At 28.5% G+C, this 17,186-nt stretch overlaps 4 protein-coding genes across 4 annotated transcripts; all 4 read left to right on the top strand.

Moving 5' to 3' along the window:
- The first annotated feature begins 1,276 nt into the window (after positions 1-1,276).
- Positions 1,277-5,168, top strand: LOC128959540 (uncharacterized). The gene is made up of 4 exons (XM_054305516.1): positions 1,277-1,328; positions 1,430-1,553; positions 3,072-3,527; positions 4,195-5,168. Exons 2-4 carry the CDS (start codon positions 1,433-1,435, stop codon positions 5,148-5,150), a joined length of 1,533 nt encoding a protein of 510 aa, XP_054161491.1. The 5' UTR covers positions 1,277-1,328; positions 1,430-1,432; the 3' UTR covers positions 5,151-5,168.
- A 2,247-nt stretch (positions 5,169-7,415) lies between these two features.
- LOC128960136 (sodium-dependent glucose transporter 1B-like) lies at positions 7,416-9,771 on the top strand. The gene is made up of 6 exons (XM_054306208.1): positions 7,416-7,536; positions 7,642-8,082; positions 8,164-8,589; positions 8,698-8,975; positions 9,537-9,553; positions 9,630-9,771. The coding sequence occupies exons 1-6, from the start codon at positions 7,416-7,418 to the stop codon at positions 9,769-9,771; spliced, it is 1,425 nt and encodes a 474-aa protein (XP_054162183.1).
- Positions 9,772-10,491: 720 nt separating this feature from the next.
- LOC128960135 (multiple coagulation factor deficiency protein 2 homolog) lies at positions 10,492-11,456 on the top strand. The gene is made up of 5 exons (XM_054306206.1): positions 10,492-10,531; positions 10,682-10,769; positions 10,853-10,980; positions 11,131-11,223; positions 11,356-11,456. The coding sequence occupies exons 3-5, from the start codon at positions 10,887-10,889 to the stop codon at positions 11,454-11,456; spliced, it is 288 nt and encodes a 95-aa protein (XP_054162181.1). The 5' UTR covers positions 10,492-10,531; positions 10,682-10,769; positions 10,853-10,886.
- A 252-nt stretch (positions 11,457-11,708) lies between these two features.
- LOC128960134 (mucin-5AC-like) lies at positions 11,709-15,651 on the top strand. The gene is made up of 2 exons (XM_054306205.1): positions 11,709-11,716; positions 12,432-15,651. The coding sequence occupies exons 1-2, from the start codon at positions 11,709-11,711 to the stop codon at positions 15,649-15,651; spliced, it is 3,228 nt and encodes a 1,075-aa protein (XP_054162180.1).
- The last annotated feature ends 1,535 nt before the right edge of the window (positions 15,652-17,186 follow it).

The raw sequence follows: 17,186 nt of genomic DNA, 5'->3' as shown, positions 1-17,186 counted from the left end.
AAGATGAACAAATTTTTTAAATATGACGTCACAACGGTTTGGTTTCTAAAATAGTCTCCGGTTATGAGCTCTAAACTGTACTTTGAATTAAATGATTATAACTTTACATTTAGTTAATACATATACAGTGTTAAAAACATAACGACAACATACAGAATGAATCACTATACTTAATAAATATTATTTTTTTAAAAAACGTTAAATAAATTTATATTAAATTGAAAAAACAAAAAATATAACTTTTAAATTTTATTTAATAATATTATATAATATATATGTTATATCTACTGTAAATATAATAAATATACAGTTTATATAAATTAGTATGTTGAACACATACATTATATATAAAAAAATTATAAAAAATTATTTAACACTTTAAAAAAAAGTTTATTTAAATAATTTAATAAAAATTTTTGTTATAGATAAATAGTCATAATACTAGTTAAATATAAAACTTTTAATTATATTGTTTAATATTAACAAAAAAAAATTCTAAAATATTTTTATTATGTTTAATTATTTTACTTTTTAAAAAATCCAATCACGTGATTAGTCACACAACAAATAAGTATGATTTTCACACATCATAATAGCGCGTATGTGACGTAACATATTATAAGAGGAGACAAATTGCTTTAACTTTTTCATATATAACTGTCTCTCACACAAACTTTTTTCATCAAAAATAAAAATTAAATTATTATTTAAAAAAAAGTTGTGAACATATCGGATGTTTGTTAATATATATTAATTTATGTTCTCAATTGACGCCAAACATTGTGCTAATATTTAAGTTTAATTTTTTGCATTAATTAAATATTTAAAGATTTTTGTTGTTGAAAAATAGTATAAATTTAGTAAAGATTTATATATATTTTTAAACTTAGTATAAGTTTATTGTATAATTTGTAATAATAATAATTTGATATATTAGTAAAAATATATACACTCTGCAGTATATATTACAGTAAATTATTATTATAATTACTGTACATTAAATAACATTTTTGTAAGTTTTGGATTTCACTAATATTAATAATAATAATAATAATAATAATAAAGTTACGTGAAAAACATAACGTTTTACATAAACTAATATACTGTACTAAAATATTAGTAAAATAGTTATGTATTAATTAAAAGCTTTTTATAATAAAATAATTTTAATTAAAAAAGTTTTTATTTTTGAACACAAATTGACAAACAGTCAAATGTTATCGATATTTAAATTTTGTTTCAAAGCTAATACTGTATCCAAACAGACAATGGATGGATGGGATAAATATATCTATACAGTCATCATATGCTTTATTAATATTACATTTGTATGTTATTTATTATTTTTTGTTTATTCAATGTTCAATAAGTTTTTGGTTATATTTTTTAAAAATTTATTTAATAAATACTTTTTATTTTTATTTTATAGGGTATGGGTTTATCATCATTTGGACCCTCATTTGTAGACTTAAAATACATATTAAACACATCTATGGAAAAGATATCGTTGTTTTCATTTTTCTTAAGCGTTGGATATCTAATCGGCTCATTGTGTAAGTGTTATAAACATTTTATTTATAATACAAAAAACTCATTATATTAATGAAAACATTCACATAAATGCTATAGAAAAATTTGAATTTTTTAAATGATAATTTTTTATATATATATTTTATATTTATACAAGATTTTTAAAATATTAGTAAATTAGTAAAACATTTTTTTAGTTAATTATATAATAAATAATTTTTTTAGAAAATAAAAATATTAAAATTAGCAATGTTGATTTAATTAAACAAATACTGTATAAAAGGGTAGTACGTGAGTGATAGGCCAGTGCACTCTAGTAAAAAAATAAAATATGCTGTCCCTATAAAAAAGGCTTTTAGACTTTGTTTTCAAAACTATACAAATACTTTAGTGCAAAACAATAAATTGTTTAATTCTCTCTCTCTCTCTCTCTCTCTCTCTCTCTCTCTCTCTTTCTTTCTTTCTCTCTCTATCATACACACACATACATACACACACACACATACATACATACATACATACACACACACACACATACACACACACACACTTTATATGCATAACAACAACTGTTTGTTATATTATTTTAATAATTTCCAGTGATTGTAATAAATGCACTTTTATATACAGTATAATAAATATTATATCAATGATAAAAAACTATTATATTCTATAAGAGTAAATGTTAAAATATAAATTTATTATAATTATTAATAGCAAATTTTTAAAGCGTGCAGTTTTTTTAGAAAAATTATATTTAAAAACCAGATATAATATCTACAAAATACTTTAGAATCTAAAGATAAAGTTCATATTATTTGAAATAATTTGAAATAGAAAACTGTTTTATTTAATTTTTAAAAAATATTTGTCAAATAGTCATAAATCATTAGTACATTAATCGGAAGTATCAAAAAGCATGTAATGCATTATATTTTTTGTAATTTATATAAAAAAGATATTTTATAAATTAGACCCATTCTGTGACTTTATTATCTAAAATTACATATATATTGACAGCTCATATCAGTTGTTTGAGGGAATAGAGTAAACAACATTTTTTCTTCAATTTCTGATTAAAAATCTATTAAATATATATATATAATTATATATATACAGTTACAGTACTTTATATATACTTAAAATACTTAATTTAGAGATTACTTATTAAATTCACTGAATAAAAGTTTCCAAATGATATAACAATTCGTGTGTAAAAATTTTTTGTTTTTATCAATTGTCAATATTAAATTAGGTCAGTTATACTACTTGTGCCTGGTAACTATTAAAAATTTTTAATCATGATAAAATTACCAATTGTAGCACAATTATACCGCGATATATATAGTATAGTAACTATAATTTATCTAATTTAAGCAATTTGTTTATTGAAAAAATAAACAAAAAAAGAATTAATATATATTTATTAAGTTATTTATCAAATTTCAATCTTAATTGACAACAATTATCAATAAAATAGAAATCAAAAAAAAATTGATCACTAATTTTTGTATTATTTCACAACACACTTTATATTATAGTCGGCATACTTTATAAGTACATCAATCGACAACTGGTTATCATTGCACTGGTATCGTGTATGTCAGGCGCCTGTATCTCAATACCAAACAGCGGCAACGTTTGGGTGCTCTATGTTTGCGCATTTTTGGTGGGCACGAGCGCCGGTGCCTGGAGTAATGCAAAAACTGTATGGCTTATCGAGATTTGGCAAAAACGCAACGCACCTGTAATGCACCTGTGCTCGTTTCTGTACGGCATCGGTACCATAATTGGACCTTTAATTGATAAACAATTTGTTACTGGTGAACCGCACCGGTACCTGGATACTAATGCCACGACAGCTAGTACAACTACTGCTACTACCGGTGCTCAGTTAGCCGGTGTCCCTGAAATCAATGTCAATAGCAATGACAGCGACGACAGACAGTCTAAGTTGATGATACCTTTCCTAATCATTGGTATTCTGCAAATAGTTGGTACGTATAGTAGTAGTAGTAGTAGTGCAGACAGAATACGTGATTTTTGTCACGTGTTTATCGAATTATACCTAAATAACATGTATATTATAAAAATTTTAATGAAAATAATGATAATATTTTTTTATTATTTCAAAAAAATCTATTCACACATTGCATAAACATTATAGCGATTTAGTGATTACTAGTTTTGCAAATTAAAGCAGTTTAGACCAGTACTCTCTATGTTTATACAGTTTCAGAGTCAGTATTATTATTAAAGCTATAAATAACTATGAATTGATTAAAGTAAACAATTTCATATGGTTTCCAAATAATTAGATAAAAAAAAATATTTTTCAAAATGCCAAATTATTTCCCAGATCAATGTGACTATTATAATGATAGTAGAATTTTTCAGTTATTTTTTTTTGTTATATATTAAATATACTGTACAAAAGTTTTTAAAAATATTCAATTTTTAGTATTTAGAATTTCATTATATCATACAATCAAATATAACAATTGCATATGAAAATACAAATACATGAAAAATATCTATCATTACAAATTTTTATAATAATTAATTATTTAGAATAACAAAATTTTTATATCTACACAAAAATATTAATTTATTCACTTATAAGCATTTACTTAATCAATATTTTAATTTATATGTAACCTACAGGTGCTATACTGATGTTACTTATGTACATTTGCCGCAAATACGAGAACCGAAATCATATGATCAGTGAAAATCAGTCAAATGCCAGTAACGAGATAGTCGTACGCAAGTTGTTTGAAAAGGAGACCCACCCGTGTAATACACCGGCCTCACCGTATACACCGGTGCTTATGATGAGCGAAGCGGCCATCGATCACGAACAACGAGAACCGGTCGACGAGGAACTGGTGATCAACAATACTGTCGATCACTTGGAGATCAAACCGATGACCGCATGTATAGATAACGGCAGTACACCGTATAAGTCAACTACTTCTCCACAAACAACAATCACCACATATTATACACAAAACAGACAACGAGTACTATTGATAGGCTTTGTATCGGCACTGTTAGCCTTTCAGTTGTCCTCTGAGATTATATACATGCAGTTTTCGGCCACATATTTCCAGTACATACCACTCAAATTAAGCGCTCAGACATCGGCCACATTGATGTCATCGATGGCCCTAACCTTTACAGTGGGTCGCGGTATCAACATATTTGTGTCGATGAAGTTACGGCCCCAACAAATCATTGTAGTACACTTAACCATAACCGTATTGGGTCTCGGTGTTGTCCATTTTGGCCAGTCTTGTCTAACGATGCTATGGACGGGTGCAATGATCATGAGTTACGGTCTATCGCCTATCATATGCAGTATCTATTGTTATTTAGCTCAATATATGGACGTAAAGAATCGTATCGGTACTGTCCTATTGTTTTCGGCCGAAACATTAAATATGTTTATACCGTTCCTTATGGGACTGTTCATCGAGAAATATCCACAAATTTTTACATACATTATGTTTAGTAATATAGCGTTAAGTAGTGGCGTATTTGTGATCATATTATTGATAGTTTTTAAAACAGAGAAACGGAAGCGACAAATGACCACAAATTTTTTGACAACTTTATAATACCGGTGCTATTGAGTTGATTTTAGGCAAATTCTCTATTTTTAATTTATTAATTTATTATTTTTTTAATTTTTATGGTATTTTTTAGTATATTTAATAGTATTTTTAATTAGGTAATCAATTATGTTGTTTAAGTATGTTTGTTTTTATTAATTTATAAATTTATTATTAAACATTTATATTCATAACAGAAATAATTAGGTTTTAGAAAATTTTTATTAATACAATTTATACTATTTTTTAAAAAATTTAATAACATTCATATATCACAAGTCATTTTGTTGGATTAAAATCTCATACATTTATATCAATCAGTAAATCATAAAAAAATATTTATTTTAAATATATACTGTGATATGCGAATAAATATTAAATAAAATATATTTTAATTAAATTTTATAATAATAATATCATGTTTTTCAATTATTTTCATAACGTTTCGAACTAACATTAATTAAATAGATTTTTAAATTCATAAAACTATATACCGTATACGTGTTTTATGTAATTTAATTATAAATAATTATTTATATTATAAATTTATTACTATAAATTAAATAAATAAAATTTTTAATTAGCTATATTGAAATTTTATTTATAATAATTATTATTAAGATTATTAATGATAATTGGGATTATAATGTACTGTACATTAACTAATGATATTTAAGCTAAAGTACATGTTTTCTTGAATTAAGTACTGTATTTAAATATCATAGTTCATTGAAATAATTATATATATATATATAGTATTTTTAAATTATATATAGTGAAAATTAATGTAAAACATTAAAAAGCATTAATAAATAGAAAATTTTATTTGTAATTAAATAATTAACCTTGATAGAGTAATATATATTTGTTGACTAATATACAATGTATACTCTACATAAGATATCATATATTAAACAATTTAATTTTTTATAAAAGTTTCTAGTATAATACAGTATATACATATATTTTAGCTACTATTGAAAAAAGATAATATTAAATAACTAAAAAATTGAGGTAATCAATTAAATAACAGTATAAATAGATTGTTAAATTCATAAAATTATATAAATATAAATATATTTAAAATTAATAAGATAGCAATTAATTATTATATTTAATAAACATAATATACTCATAACTTATATAAAAAACAATATAATATGTAATAAATAATAATTGTTTCTAAATAATAATAATAATAATAATAATAATAATAATAATAATAATAATAATAATAATAATAATAATAATAATAATAATAATAATAATAATAATAATAATAATAATAAACATTTAGTATGATTAGTTTAATAAATAGTAATTATTTAAAATAATAATTTTAGTTATATTTATTAATGAATTACAATTTATCAATTCAAATATTATTGACATTCTACAACTATAATTAATTTGGATTTATATTATAGATAAATTAAATTAAATTTAGGTTAATAACTAATTAAATATAAATTATAGCTATAATAGTTTACTTAGATTATATAATTTGTTATTTATTGATTACCTCAATCTTATTTAATCAGTTATTTAATATTATCTTTTTTTCAATAGTAGCTAAAATATATGTAATTAATAGATAAACACTTAAAAAATTAATTACTACTTTTAGTATTGTAAAATATTTAACTATGATTAATATTACTATTTACCAAATTGACAATTGTATCTATGACGTTTTTTAAGTTGAACTTAAAAAAATTATATATCAATAGCTTACTTAAAATTTATGTAACATACAAATATAATTATTTAATTTTAGTAATTTATTTATTTTTCAAAGTTTATAATAAAACTTAAAAATACTATTATATATATTGTAATTTAATTGTAAATTATATTTATAATTTATTCATTGATAATTGCTAATAAATTATTTTTATTAAGTATACCAATAATTACTACAAATTATTAAAGTATTTTCACACTGTTTAACTCAACGTAAAAATAATTTTACATATTACTGTTATTAATCAATTATAATGTTATAATTATATCAATTGTAAATAAATATAAAAAAACTAATTTCAAAATAAACACACATTTTAAAAAACTTAAATATAAATTTCTTATATAATAATTATACAAATATTTATATTAATTTGTGATCTACAATGTTAATGAATTGGGATAAATATGTGTACACAGGTTTATTGTGCATCAATCATATGTCATTTGTAATTAATAATTTTATATAATTTTTAAAAAAATTAATTACTATTAATTACTATTTAAAAAAATTTTGATTTGCAGGCCATGTGTTTTACAGCTATCGGTTCGGTGTTGACCGAAATGGTCGACATATTGCAGACGTCCACCCAATACATGACATTGTATACTACATTCACATCCGTAGGCTTTCTATTGGGATCGTTATGTAAGAGCTGTAAACTTCTATATAATTTGTAATCTATATATGTATAATAAACCTAACAGTAAATATAATTATAATTTTTTGTATACCTTTCCTATTATATAACAGTCGGCTTTCTGATTAAATACCTAAACCGTCAGCTAGTTTTGGCCATATTTTTGGTGGCAATGGCATTAGGAACGGCATTTATACCACACTCGCCCAACCTTTATGTCCTCTATACATGTGCTATATTTTTGGGAATGGGCACCGGTATCATCAACTGTGTGGTCAATGTGTGGATCATTGAAATGTGGGGCAATAAGAGTGCGGCCATACTTCAGATACCGGGCTTTACGTTTGGTTTGGGAACTGTAATATCGCCTCTACTGTTGAAACCATATCTTAGGGACCCGTATTCTGGTCCCAATAGTAACAACGCAACAACTATTGTGCCAATAGTGTCTACAGTTGATCCCGTAACCTATGGTTATAATCTAGACTATGAGGAACATCGACGGGAACTTCTAAAAGTGCCGTTCCTTATACTCGGTATCATTGAAATGATATGTAAGTATATTTGAACATTTTATTACTAATTTATATATTTGTTTATAATACTGGAGTCTTATAATTAAAACTTACATACAGTTCCTGTATTACTGTTCATTATGTTTCTCGTAAAGCGATATCAACCCGTCATCGATGATAAAGTGGACAATAAAAGTGTTGACAACAACAACGACACGAAGTCTAACAAATCTATTGCTAGTAAAGAAAGAGATGACAGTGAAAGTCTAGACAAACTGTTTGACATTTATCCTCGTTATCGATGGCCAGCTCTAATATTGTTGGCCAGTTTGGTCGGCAGTTTTAATCTGTTTGAGGCCTCCTATTACACGTTTGCATCGACATATTTCCAGTACAGTCCACTGGACATATCGGCCTCAAAAGCTACTGAAGTTATCACAGCGTTTACCACACCGTACACTGTGTTTCGTGGACTCAGTGTATTCATCGCTATCAAAGTGTCCACAAAAATTATGCTGTCCTCGCATTTTGTCATCTGTTGCATAGGTAACTCTCCCTTATCTATCTATTTTTCTAGTTATAAACTATTGACCTACATTTCTAGCACATTTATCTAAAATTACTTAATATAATATTTATATTTTAAACAATCAGGAATAGTGTGTCTTGCATTTGGTCGCACAAACATGACTATGCTATGGGTGGCCAATGTTGTTATCGGTATCGGCATATCGGCTATAATACAATCGGTGTTTGCATTTGTTGGCCAACACATACGTATGACAAATATGGTGGGAACAGTACTGATTGTGTTTATGTCATCATTCAATATAGCACCGCCCTATATAATCGGACTGTTCATCAAACAGTTTTCCGATATATTCATACTAATTGAATCGATAGCACTGGGAGTTAGTATTGCCTTATTTGCCGTATTGTTGCTAATTATATGGAGAACTGAAAAATTGAAACAAAACTCTACTGAAAAATTAACTATTAATTAATATTTAGTTTTTTTAGGTTATTAACATTACTTCATAAACCAATTAATTAATATAATTTTTAATTTAAATGTTTTTAGTAATTAATTTTAATATATTTTTTTAATCAATTAATATTTTAAACAATATTTTGTTATAAGCAATGTTTTTATATCAATAATTATACCGTAATATGAAATTGTATTAAATAAATAGTATCATAATTATTGCAACTCATCGTTAGAGTAAAACATTTTTAAAAAAAATAATTGTATTTTTAAATAATTAATAAAAGTTAAAAACTTAAGTTTTTTAAGTGACACGTTTTATGTTTCAACTAATTTACTAAATGATATAATTTGCATTTTATTAAAATTATATATTTATAAACTAGAAATTAGCTAAACTATGTATAAAAACATTTTTATAATTTTAGTTTTACTTATTTTAAATGCTATGTCTATTATAACATATGAACTAAACATTACTAAACAACTGGATATTTATGGCCAGATATTACACGATACTGAGTATATTAATTTTTATAAATTATTACAAAACTATATTATTTTTTATGTGATATATACTGTATATATTAATATATAGACATATCCGAGAAGAGGCAAAAAAATTGTTATATATTTCGGCAAATGAAGAAAATAAGACAATAAATGACGAAGAGTTGGGCTATTATTATATGAAATTACATGATTTTGATGGCAATGATAAACTCGATGGAATTGGTTAACAGATTTAATTGTTTTAATTTTTTTTAATTTATCTAAATTTCTATAAAATAATTGTTAACTATTTAAGTTAACATTATTATTATTATTATTTTAGTTTAATTATTCATTTTTATAATATATATAGAATTATCACAAGCAATGATACATGACATAGAGTATCATCCAGTAAATGATAAAAATGATATAAATCGTAGCATTACTATTGATAAACTAGAAGGTTCATAATTTATTATTATTATTATTATTATTATATTAATACTAATAATTAATTTTTAATATATCAATAATGTATTAAAAATTTTATTTTCTCACAAATATATTTAATAGTAATTATCGATAGCTTTCTTAAAGAGTGCGATCAAAATAATGATGGATTTGTTGATTTTGCTGAATCTAAAACATGTCGAACAAAAAAATAAAAACTAATTTTTTTAAATTAATTAAATTAAACTAATTATTAGATTATTATTATTAACTTATTAATATATAGATATCATGTTTTTAAATAATTATTTAGTAACTAAATATAATTTAAATTATGTATATACTCTGTTGTATAGTTAATAATGCTTTTAAATATAATACTGTAATATTGTGTAATATTTAAAATAATTAGTTATTTTTGTTTTGTTGTGCTTGAATTGTTTTTATAAATATAATATTAATATTTACATATTAAGACATTTTTATGATAATTATTGCAACTCATCGTTAGAGACAAACATTTTGTTATAAATAACAGCATTTTTTTACATTACAGTATGAGTGACACGTTTTCATTTTTTTCTCAATATTTTAAATGTTTTTCTTTAAATTGAGTCAAAATAAAAATAAGTAGATTATTTAAATTATTATCTTAAAAAAATTAAACTATGAAACAATTTTCTGTAAACATATTTTTATTTATAGTAATTGTTAATACAGTTTCCATTAAAACTTATGATCCAAATATTAATCAACAACGAGATATCTATGGCGAGATAGTTCACGATCCAGAGTATAATAATTATTATATTAAAATTAAAATAATAAAACTTTTTTTTTTAATTACATCAATTTGTTAATATATATATTATAAAGACATATCCGAGAAGAGGCAAAAAAGTTGTTATATATGGCGGCAAATGAAAAAATAAATGACGAAGAAATTGGATATTATTACATGAAATTACATGATTTCGATGCCAATGACAAACTGGATGGACTCGGTTAACAGATATTACTTTTGTTTACTAATTAATTATAAGTTTAGATTTATTAATTGGAAAATTTTTATTAGTATTTATCTAAAAAATTATGAATTTTAATTTTATTACTCGTTGTTAAACTTTTTATTTATTTATTTCAAATTTGATTAGAATTAATGCAAAGTATGATACATAGTATAGAACATCATCACGAAAATCAAGTCAATCAAACAACTGTAACCAACAATATTGATAATCTATCAGGTATATTTTTTTTAAAAAATTATTTATTTTTTAATTATTTTAATAAGTTTTAATTATTTAAAATATAGATACTTACTTGTAAAAAACTAAATATTTATTTTATTTTTTAATTTAATTTTTTTTTAAATATAGAATCTGTTGATTATTTTCTTAAAGAATGTGATCTAAATAGTGATGGATTTATTGAATTTGCCGAATTTAAAGCTTATCAAGCTAAAATTAAAAAAAATTAACAAGATAATTTTATTTCTCTAAATTATGTTATATTAAATAAAATAATATCATATAAATTAAATTAGGTTTTAATAATTTTAATAACTAATACTAGATTAAATGTTTTATATTTTATAATTATAACAAAAAAAATTAATAGAACTGTAATTCATTCTTAATAAATGTCTTAAAAATATATAATGCTAATAATAAAATAATTACATAAAAAAAATATAATATATATTTTTATTGTTAAATCAAATTTTTATTCAATGTCCTGGTTCAATTTTATGATGATTCATAATTATTAAAATTATTTTGATTCAATAATCAATACTAATAAGTTATTATAATTATAATTATATAACACTATTGTACTGATTATTAACGCACTCAACTATCCAGGATATTTATCAATTTGTATTGATTAAATAAAATGCTTTAACTATTTAGCAAGCGGTTACAAAAGTGATATATTATTTTGATTTTAAAAATTACTACATATAAAAATTGATAATTATAAATATATCAAGTATTTTAATTGTTAAATTACTTATTTTCCAAGTATTACTATTATACAATACATGTGCTAATTAATAATGTGCTATTATAAATTTATATATATATACAGTATATATATATATATGACAGTACTGTATATTTCATATTATTGTAAAAAAATATGAAATAAATTACAATTTTTTCTAATAACTCAATAATTATGTATAAAATTAGGACAGATGTCCCGATAAATAAAATTATCAAAAAATCTATTTGACACTTAAATTAGATTAATTTTGATAATTTTATTTAATTGCAAACATATAAATAGCCTGTGATTTATAAGTTAATTTACAACAAAATAAAAATAGATAGTTTATTATAGAATAGAAAAATAAATAATAAAAAATAAAACTAAAAATGAATTTTTCGACATTAATATCATTATTATTATTATTATTATTTTGTGCATTTTATTGTACAAATTCATTGAGTATTCATAAAAACATTAAATCAACTGAATATCCGTACTCTAAGACTGAACCAGAAGTTAACACCAATCCATACAGTCGTCCTCTCTCTACGTCTGGACCGGTAGTCAGCACTTATTCCTCCCGTCGGTCGTACTCTACTTCAGCACCGGTAAAGAGCACTGACTCCTCTCGTCTGCCGTATTCAACATCAGGACCAGTAGTCAGCACAGACTCCTCCCGTCGGCCGTACTCTACATCTGGACCGGTAAAGAGCACCGACTCCTCACGTCTCCCGTTTTCTACATCTGCATCGGTATTGAGCACTGACTCCTCCCGTCGGCCGTACTCTACATCTGGACCAGTAGTCAGTACTGACTCCTCCCGTCTGCCGTACTCAACATCTGCACCGATAGTGAGCACCGACTCCTCCCGTCTGCCGTATTCAACATCTGGACCAGTAGTCAGTACCGACTCCTCTCGTCTGCCGTATTCTACATCAGGACCAGTAGTCAGCACCGACTCCTCCCGTCGGCCGTATTCTACATCTGCACCGGTATTGAGCACTGACTCCTCCCGTCGGCCGTACTCTACATCTGGACCAGTAGTCAGTACTGACTCCTCCCGTCTGCCGTACTCAACATCTGCACCGATAGTGAGCACCGACTCCTCCCGTCTGCCGTATTCAACATCTGGACCAGTAGTCAGCACCGACTCCTCCCGTCGGCCGTATTCTACATCTGCACCGGTATTGAGCACTGACTCCTCCCGTCGGCCGTACTCTACATCTGGACCAGTAGTCAGTACCGACTCCTCTCGTCAGCCGTACTCAACATCTGGACCGGTAAAGAGCACCGACTCCTCCCGTCTGCCGTATTCTACATCAGGACCAGTAGTCAGCACAGACTCCTCCCGTCGGCCGTACTCTACATCTGCACCGATAGTGAGCACCGACTCCTCCCGTCTGCCGTATTCAACATCAGGACCAGTAGTCAGCACCGACTCCTCACGTCTCCCGTTTTCTACATCTGCATCGGTATTGAGCACTGACTCCTCCCGTCGGCCGTACTCTACATCTGGACCAGTAGTCAGTACTGACTCCTCCCGTCTGCCGTACTCAACATCTGCACCGATAGTGAGCACCGACTCCTCCCGTCTGCCGTATTCTACATCAGGACCAGTAGTCAGCACAGACTCCTCCCGTCGGCCGTACTCTACATCTGCACCGATAGTGAGCACCGACTCCTCCCGTCGGCCGTACTCTACATCTGGACCAGTAGTCAGTACCGACTCCTCCCGTCGGCCGTACTCTACATCTGCACCGATAGTGAGCACCGACTCCTCCCGTCTGCCGTATTCAACATCTGGACCAATAGTCAGTACCGACTCCTCCCGTCTCCCATATTCAACATCAGGACCAGTAGTCAGCACAGACTCCTCCCGTCGGCCGTACTCTACATCTGGACCGGTAAAGAGCACCGACTCCTCCCGTCTGCCGTATTCTACATCAGGACCAGTAGTCAGTACAGACTCCTCTCGTCTCCCATATTCAACATCAGGACCAGTAGTCAGCACAGACTCCTCCCGTCGGCCGTACTCTACATCTGGACCGGTAAAGAGCACCGACTCCTCCCGTCGGCCGTATTCTACATCTGCACCGGTATTGAGCACTGACTCCTCCCGTCGGCCGTACTCTACATCTGGACCGGTAAAGAGCACAGACTCCTCACGTCTCCCGTTTTCTACATCTGCATCGGTATTGAGCACTGACTCCTCCCGTCGGCCGTACTCTACATCTGGACCAGTAGTCAGTACTGACTCCTCCCGTCTGCCGTACTCAACATCTGCACCGATAGTGAGCACCGACTCCTCCCGTCTGCCGTATTCTACATCAGGACCAGTAGTCAGCACAGACTCCTCCCGTCGGCCGTACTCTACATCTGCACCGATAGTGAGCACCGACTCCTCCCGTCTGCCGTATTCAACATCTGGACCAATAGTCAGTACCGACTCCTCCCGTCTCCCATATTCAACATCAGGACCAGTAGTCAGCACAGACTCCTCCCGTCGGCCGTACTCTACATCTGGACCGGTAAAGAGCACCGACTCCTCCCGTCTGCCGTATTCTACATCAGGACCAGTAGTCAGTACAGACTCCTCTCGTCTCCCATATTCAACATCAGGACCAGTAGTCAGCACAGACTCCTCCCGTCGGCCGTACTCTACATCTGGACCGGTAAAGAGCACCGACTCCTCCCGTCTGCCGTATTCTACATCAGGACCAGTAGTCAGCACAGACTACTCCCGTCGGCCGTACTCTACATCTGGACCGGTAAAGAGCACCGACTCCTCCCGTCTGCCGTATTCAACATCAGGACCAGTAGTCAGTACTCACTCGTCCCGTCGCCCGTATTCAACATCTGGACCAGTAGTTAGTACCGACTCCTCCCGTCTGCCGTATTCAACATCAGGAGCAGTAGTCAGTACAGACTCCTCTCGTCTCCCATATTCAACATCAGGACCAGTAGTCAGCACAGACTACTCCCGTCGGCCGTACTCTACATCTGGACCGGTAAAGAGCACCGACTCCTCCCGTCTGCCGTATTCAACATCAGGACCAGTAGTCAGTACTCACTCGTCCCGTCGCCCGTATTCAACATCTGGACCAGTAGTTAGTACCGACTCCTCCCGTCTGCCGTATTCAACATCAGGAGCAGTAGTCAGCACCGACTCCTCCCGTCGGCCGTACTCTACATCTGGACCGGTAAAGAGCACCGACTCCTCCCGTCGGCCGTATTCTACATCTGCACCGGTATTGAGCACTGACTCCTCCCGTCGGCCGTACTCTACATCTGGACCGGTAAAGAGCACAGACTCCTCCCGTCTCCCGTATTCAACATCTGGACCAGTAGTCAGTACCGACTCCTCTCGTCTGCCGTATTCTACATCAGGACCAGTAGTTAGTACCGACTCCTCCCGTCTGCCGTATTCTACATCAGGACCAGTAGTCAGTACCGACTCCTCTCGTCTGCCGTACTCAACATCTGCACCGATAGTGAGCACCGACTCCTCCCGTCTGCCGTATTCAACATCTGGACTAGTAGTCAGTACCGACTCCTCCCGTCTCCCATATTCAACATCAGGACCAGTAGTCAGCACCGACTCCTCCCGTCGCCCGTATTCTACATCTGGACCGGTAGTCAGCACTGACTCTTCTCGTCGCCCGTACTCTACGTCCTCATAATAATTGCAAACAGAATAATAAGTTTATAGAAAATATGTTTAATGATTAGAAAATTAGATTATTATTATAAAATTTTTAGTATTTAAAATATTTCACTAAATTAATTATCCAAAATTTTATTAAAAATATAAATTAATTACTATTTTTTTTTGTTAATAAATAAAGTTTTAAACATTAATTATTTATTTTTTTTTACAAAATATTACATTATTAAATTTAATTAAAACATTATTTAGAAACAATAGGCCACTCCTTGACATACAGTAGCGCATTGTTTTTTGAAGGCATCAAAGGCACCGGTAGGTGATATCAATGTATTCAAATCAAGTTTGTCAGCGATTAGTAAAGTACTACTCTTTGATGTCACATAGGAATAGCCCAATATTGACGAACACTTTTTCAGGTAAGCGCTGTCCAAATGTATAGTTTTCTCGTAGACATACTTGCCTTCTAGCGAACCACTGGTGCTTAACCATAGCTTCTCCGACTGGGTATAGGCTAATAGTGTATATATATAATTTATGAGTTTTTTTAATATCACAAAACAATTATAATAATTATTATTATTGACTAAATAATTTTATAAACAGTATATACCTCCTGCTGGAAATGATGCAATGGACAGTCGCTTTAGGACATTAACACTACGCTGTTTGCTACCTGAGCATGCTACTAGATTATCCTCAATGTCCAAGTTATCTTGACTTTTGCTACAAAATTGGTCCAGGTTTAATTTTTCCAATATTGTATAGTTGGCCGCATCTTTACCCTCGCAGTGTTCATAAGTACCGTACTTTAAAATATCGACATTTGGCTCTAAAATAATAGGTTTTTTTAATTTTATTTAAATAATAATAATAATTAAATTCAAACAAAAAATAATAATAAAAAAATTACCTGGTTCAGGTTGAGTTGCATATGCTGTAGCTGTTTAATTAGTAAAATAATTGAAAAAACTATAGGATTTATCATAAAAATATTGATATAAAATACTATATTATATTTACCATTTATGCTAATAAATAAAACAATTAAATAACTGATCATTTTAATTTTAAAAAATAAATAAACAAATTTATAACAATAAATAAATAATTAAAAGATTTAAGTATAGTTTTTTAAAAACTAAAGCGACTATTTTTATATAAATGTAAAATTTAAACGTTTATATAATTCAATTGTGCTATTTTTACAAATTTTTATTAATTTAAATGAAGCAATAGTTTAATTTTTCTTTTAAAAATCTGTGTATTATATAGTTTATGCATATGTTGTCTAGGTTATATTAAATTGTGTCATTATCTCATATTTAATTAACTAGTTTTTGATTACAAATAAAAATCATTTTATTACTAATATGCAAATTAACTAAATATTAATATATTTAATTATAGTAATAAATATTAATAAATAAATTATTGATGAAATTTACATTTTTTAAAAATAATAATTTATATTAAAAGTATAAAAAAATTTAATAAAAGCAATTAGATTATATAAAGAAAAGGGTATAAAAAATATTACAACATATTATC

Source organism: Oppia nitens, unplaced genomic scaffold (assembly GCF_028296485.1).
Source record: "Oppia nitens isolate AA-2021 unplaced genomic scaffold, nextdenovo-longstitch-racon4-pilon3 scaffold4_pilon_pilon_pilon, whole genome shotgun sequence".
Lineage (NCBI taxonomy): Eukaryota > Metazoa > Arthropoda > Arachnida > Sarcoptiformes > Oppiidae > Oppia > Oppia nitens.
Note: the sequence above shows the minus strand (reverse complement) of the source record. Positions and strands in the feature narration are given on the sequence as shown.

Excerpts from the sequence above, each read along its gene's own strand:
- LOC128960135 (XM_054306206.1), top strand. The coding sequence starts at position 10,887 with ATGGCGGCAAATGAAAAAATAAATGACGAAGAAATTGGATATTATTAC. Across the intron at positions 10,981-11,130 it reads TGACAAACTGGATGGACTCG|AATTAATGCAAAGTATGATA; the intron begins GTTAACAGATAT and ends AAATTTGATTAG. Across the intron at positions 11,224-11,355 it reads CAATATTGATAATCTATCAG|AATCTGTTGATTATTTTCTT; the intron begins GTATATTTTTTT and ends TTTTAAATATAG.
- LOC128960136 (XM_054306208.1), top strand. The coding sequence starts at position 7,416 with ATGTGTTTTACAGCTATCGGTTCGGTGTTGACCGAAATGGTCGACATA. Across the intron at positions 7,537-7,641 it reads CTTTCTATTGGGATCGTTAT|TCGGCTTTCTGATTAAATAC; the intron begins GTAAGAGCTGTA and ends ATTATATAACAG. Across the intron at positions 8,083-8,163 it reads CGGTATCATTGAAATGATAT|TTCCTGTATTACTGTTCATT; the intron begins GTAAGTATATTT and ends ACTTACATACAG.
- LOC128959540 (XM_054305516.1), top strand. The coding sequence starts at position 1,433 with ATGGGTTTATCATCATTTGGACCCTCATTTGTAGACTTAAAATACATA. Across the intron at positions 1,554-3,071 it reads ATATCTAATCGGCTCATTGT|TCGGCATACTTTATAAGTAC; the intron begins GTAAGTGTTATA and ends TTTATATTATAG. Across the intron at positions 3,528-4,194 it reads TGGTATTCTGCAAATAGTTG|GTGCTATACTGATGTTACTT; the intron begins GTACGTATAGTA and ends TGTAACCTACAG.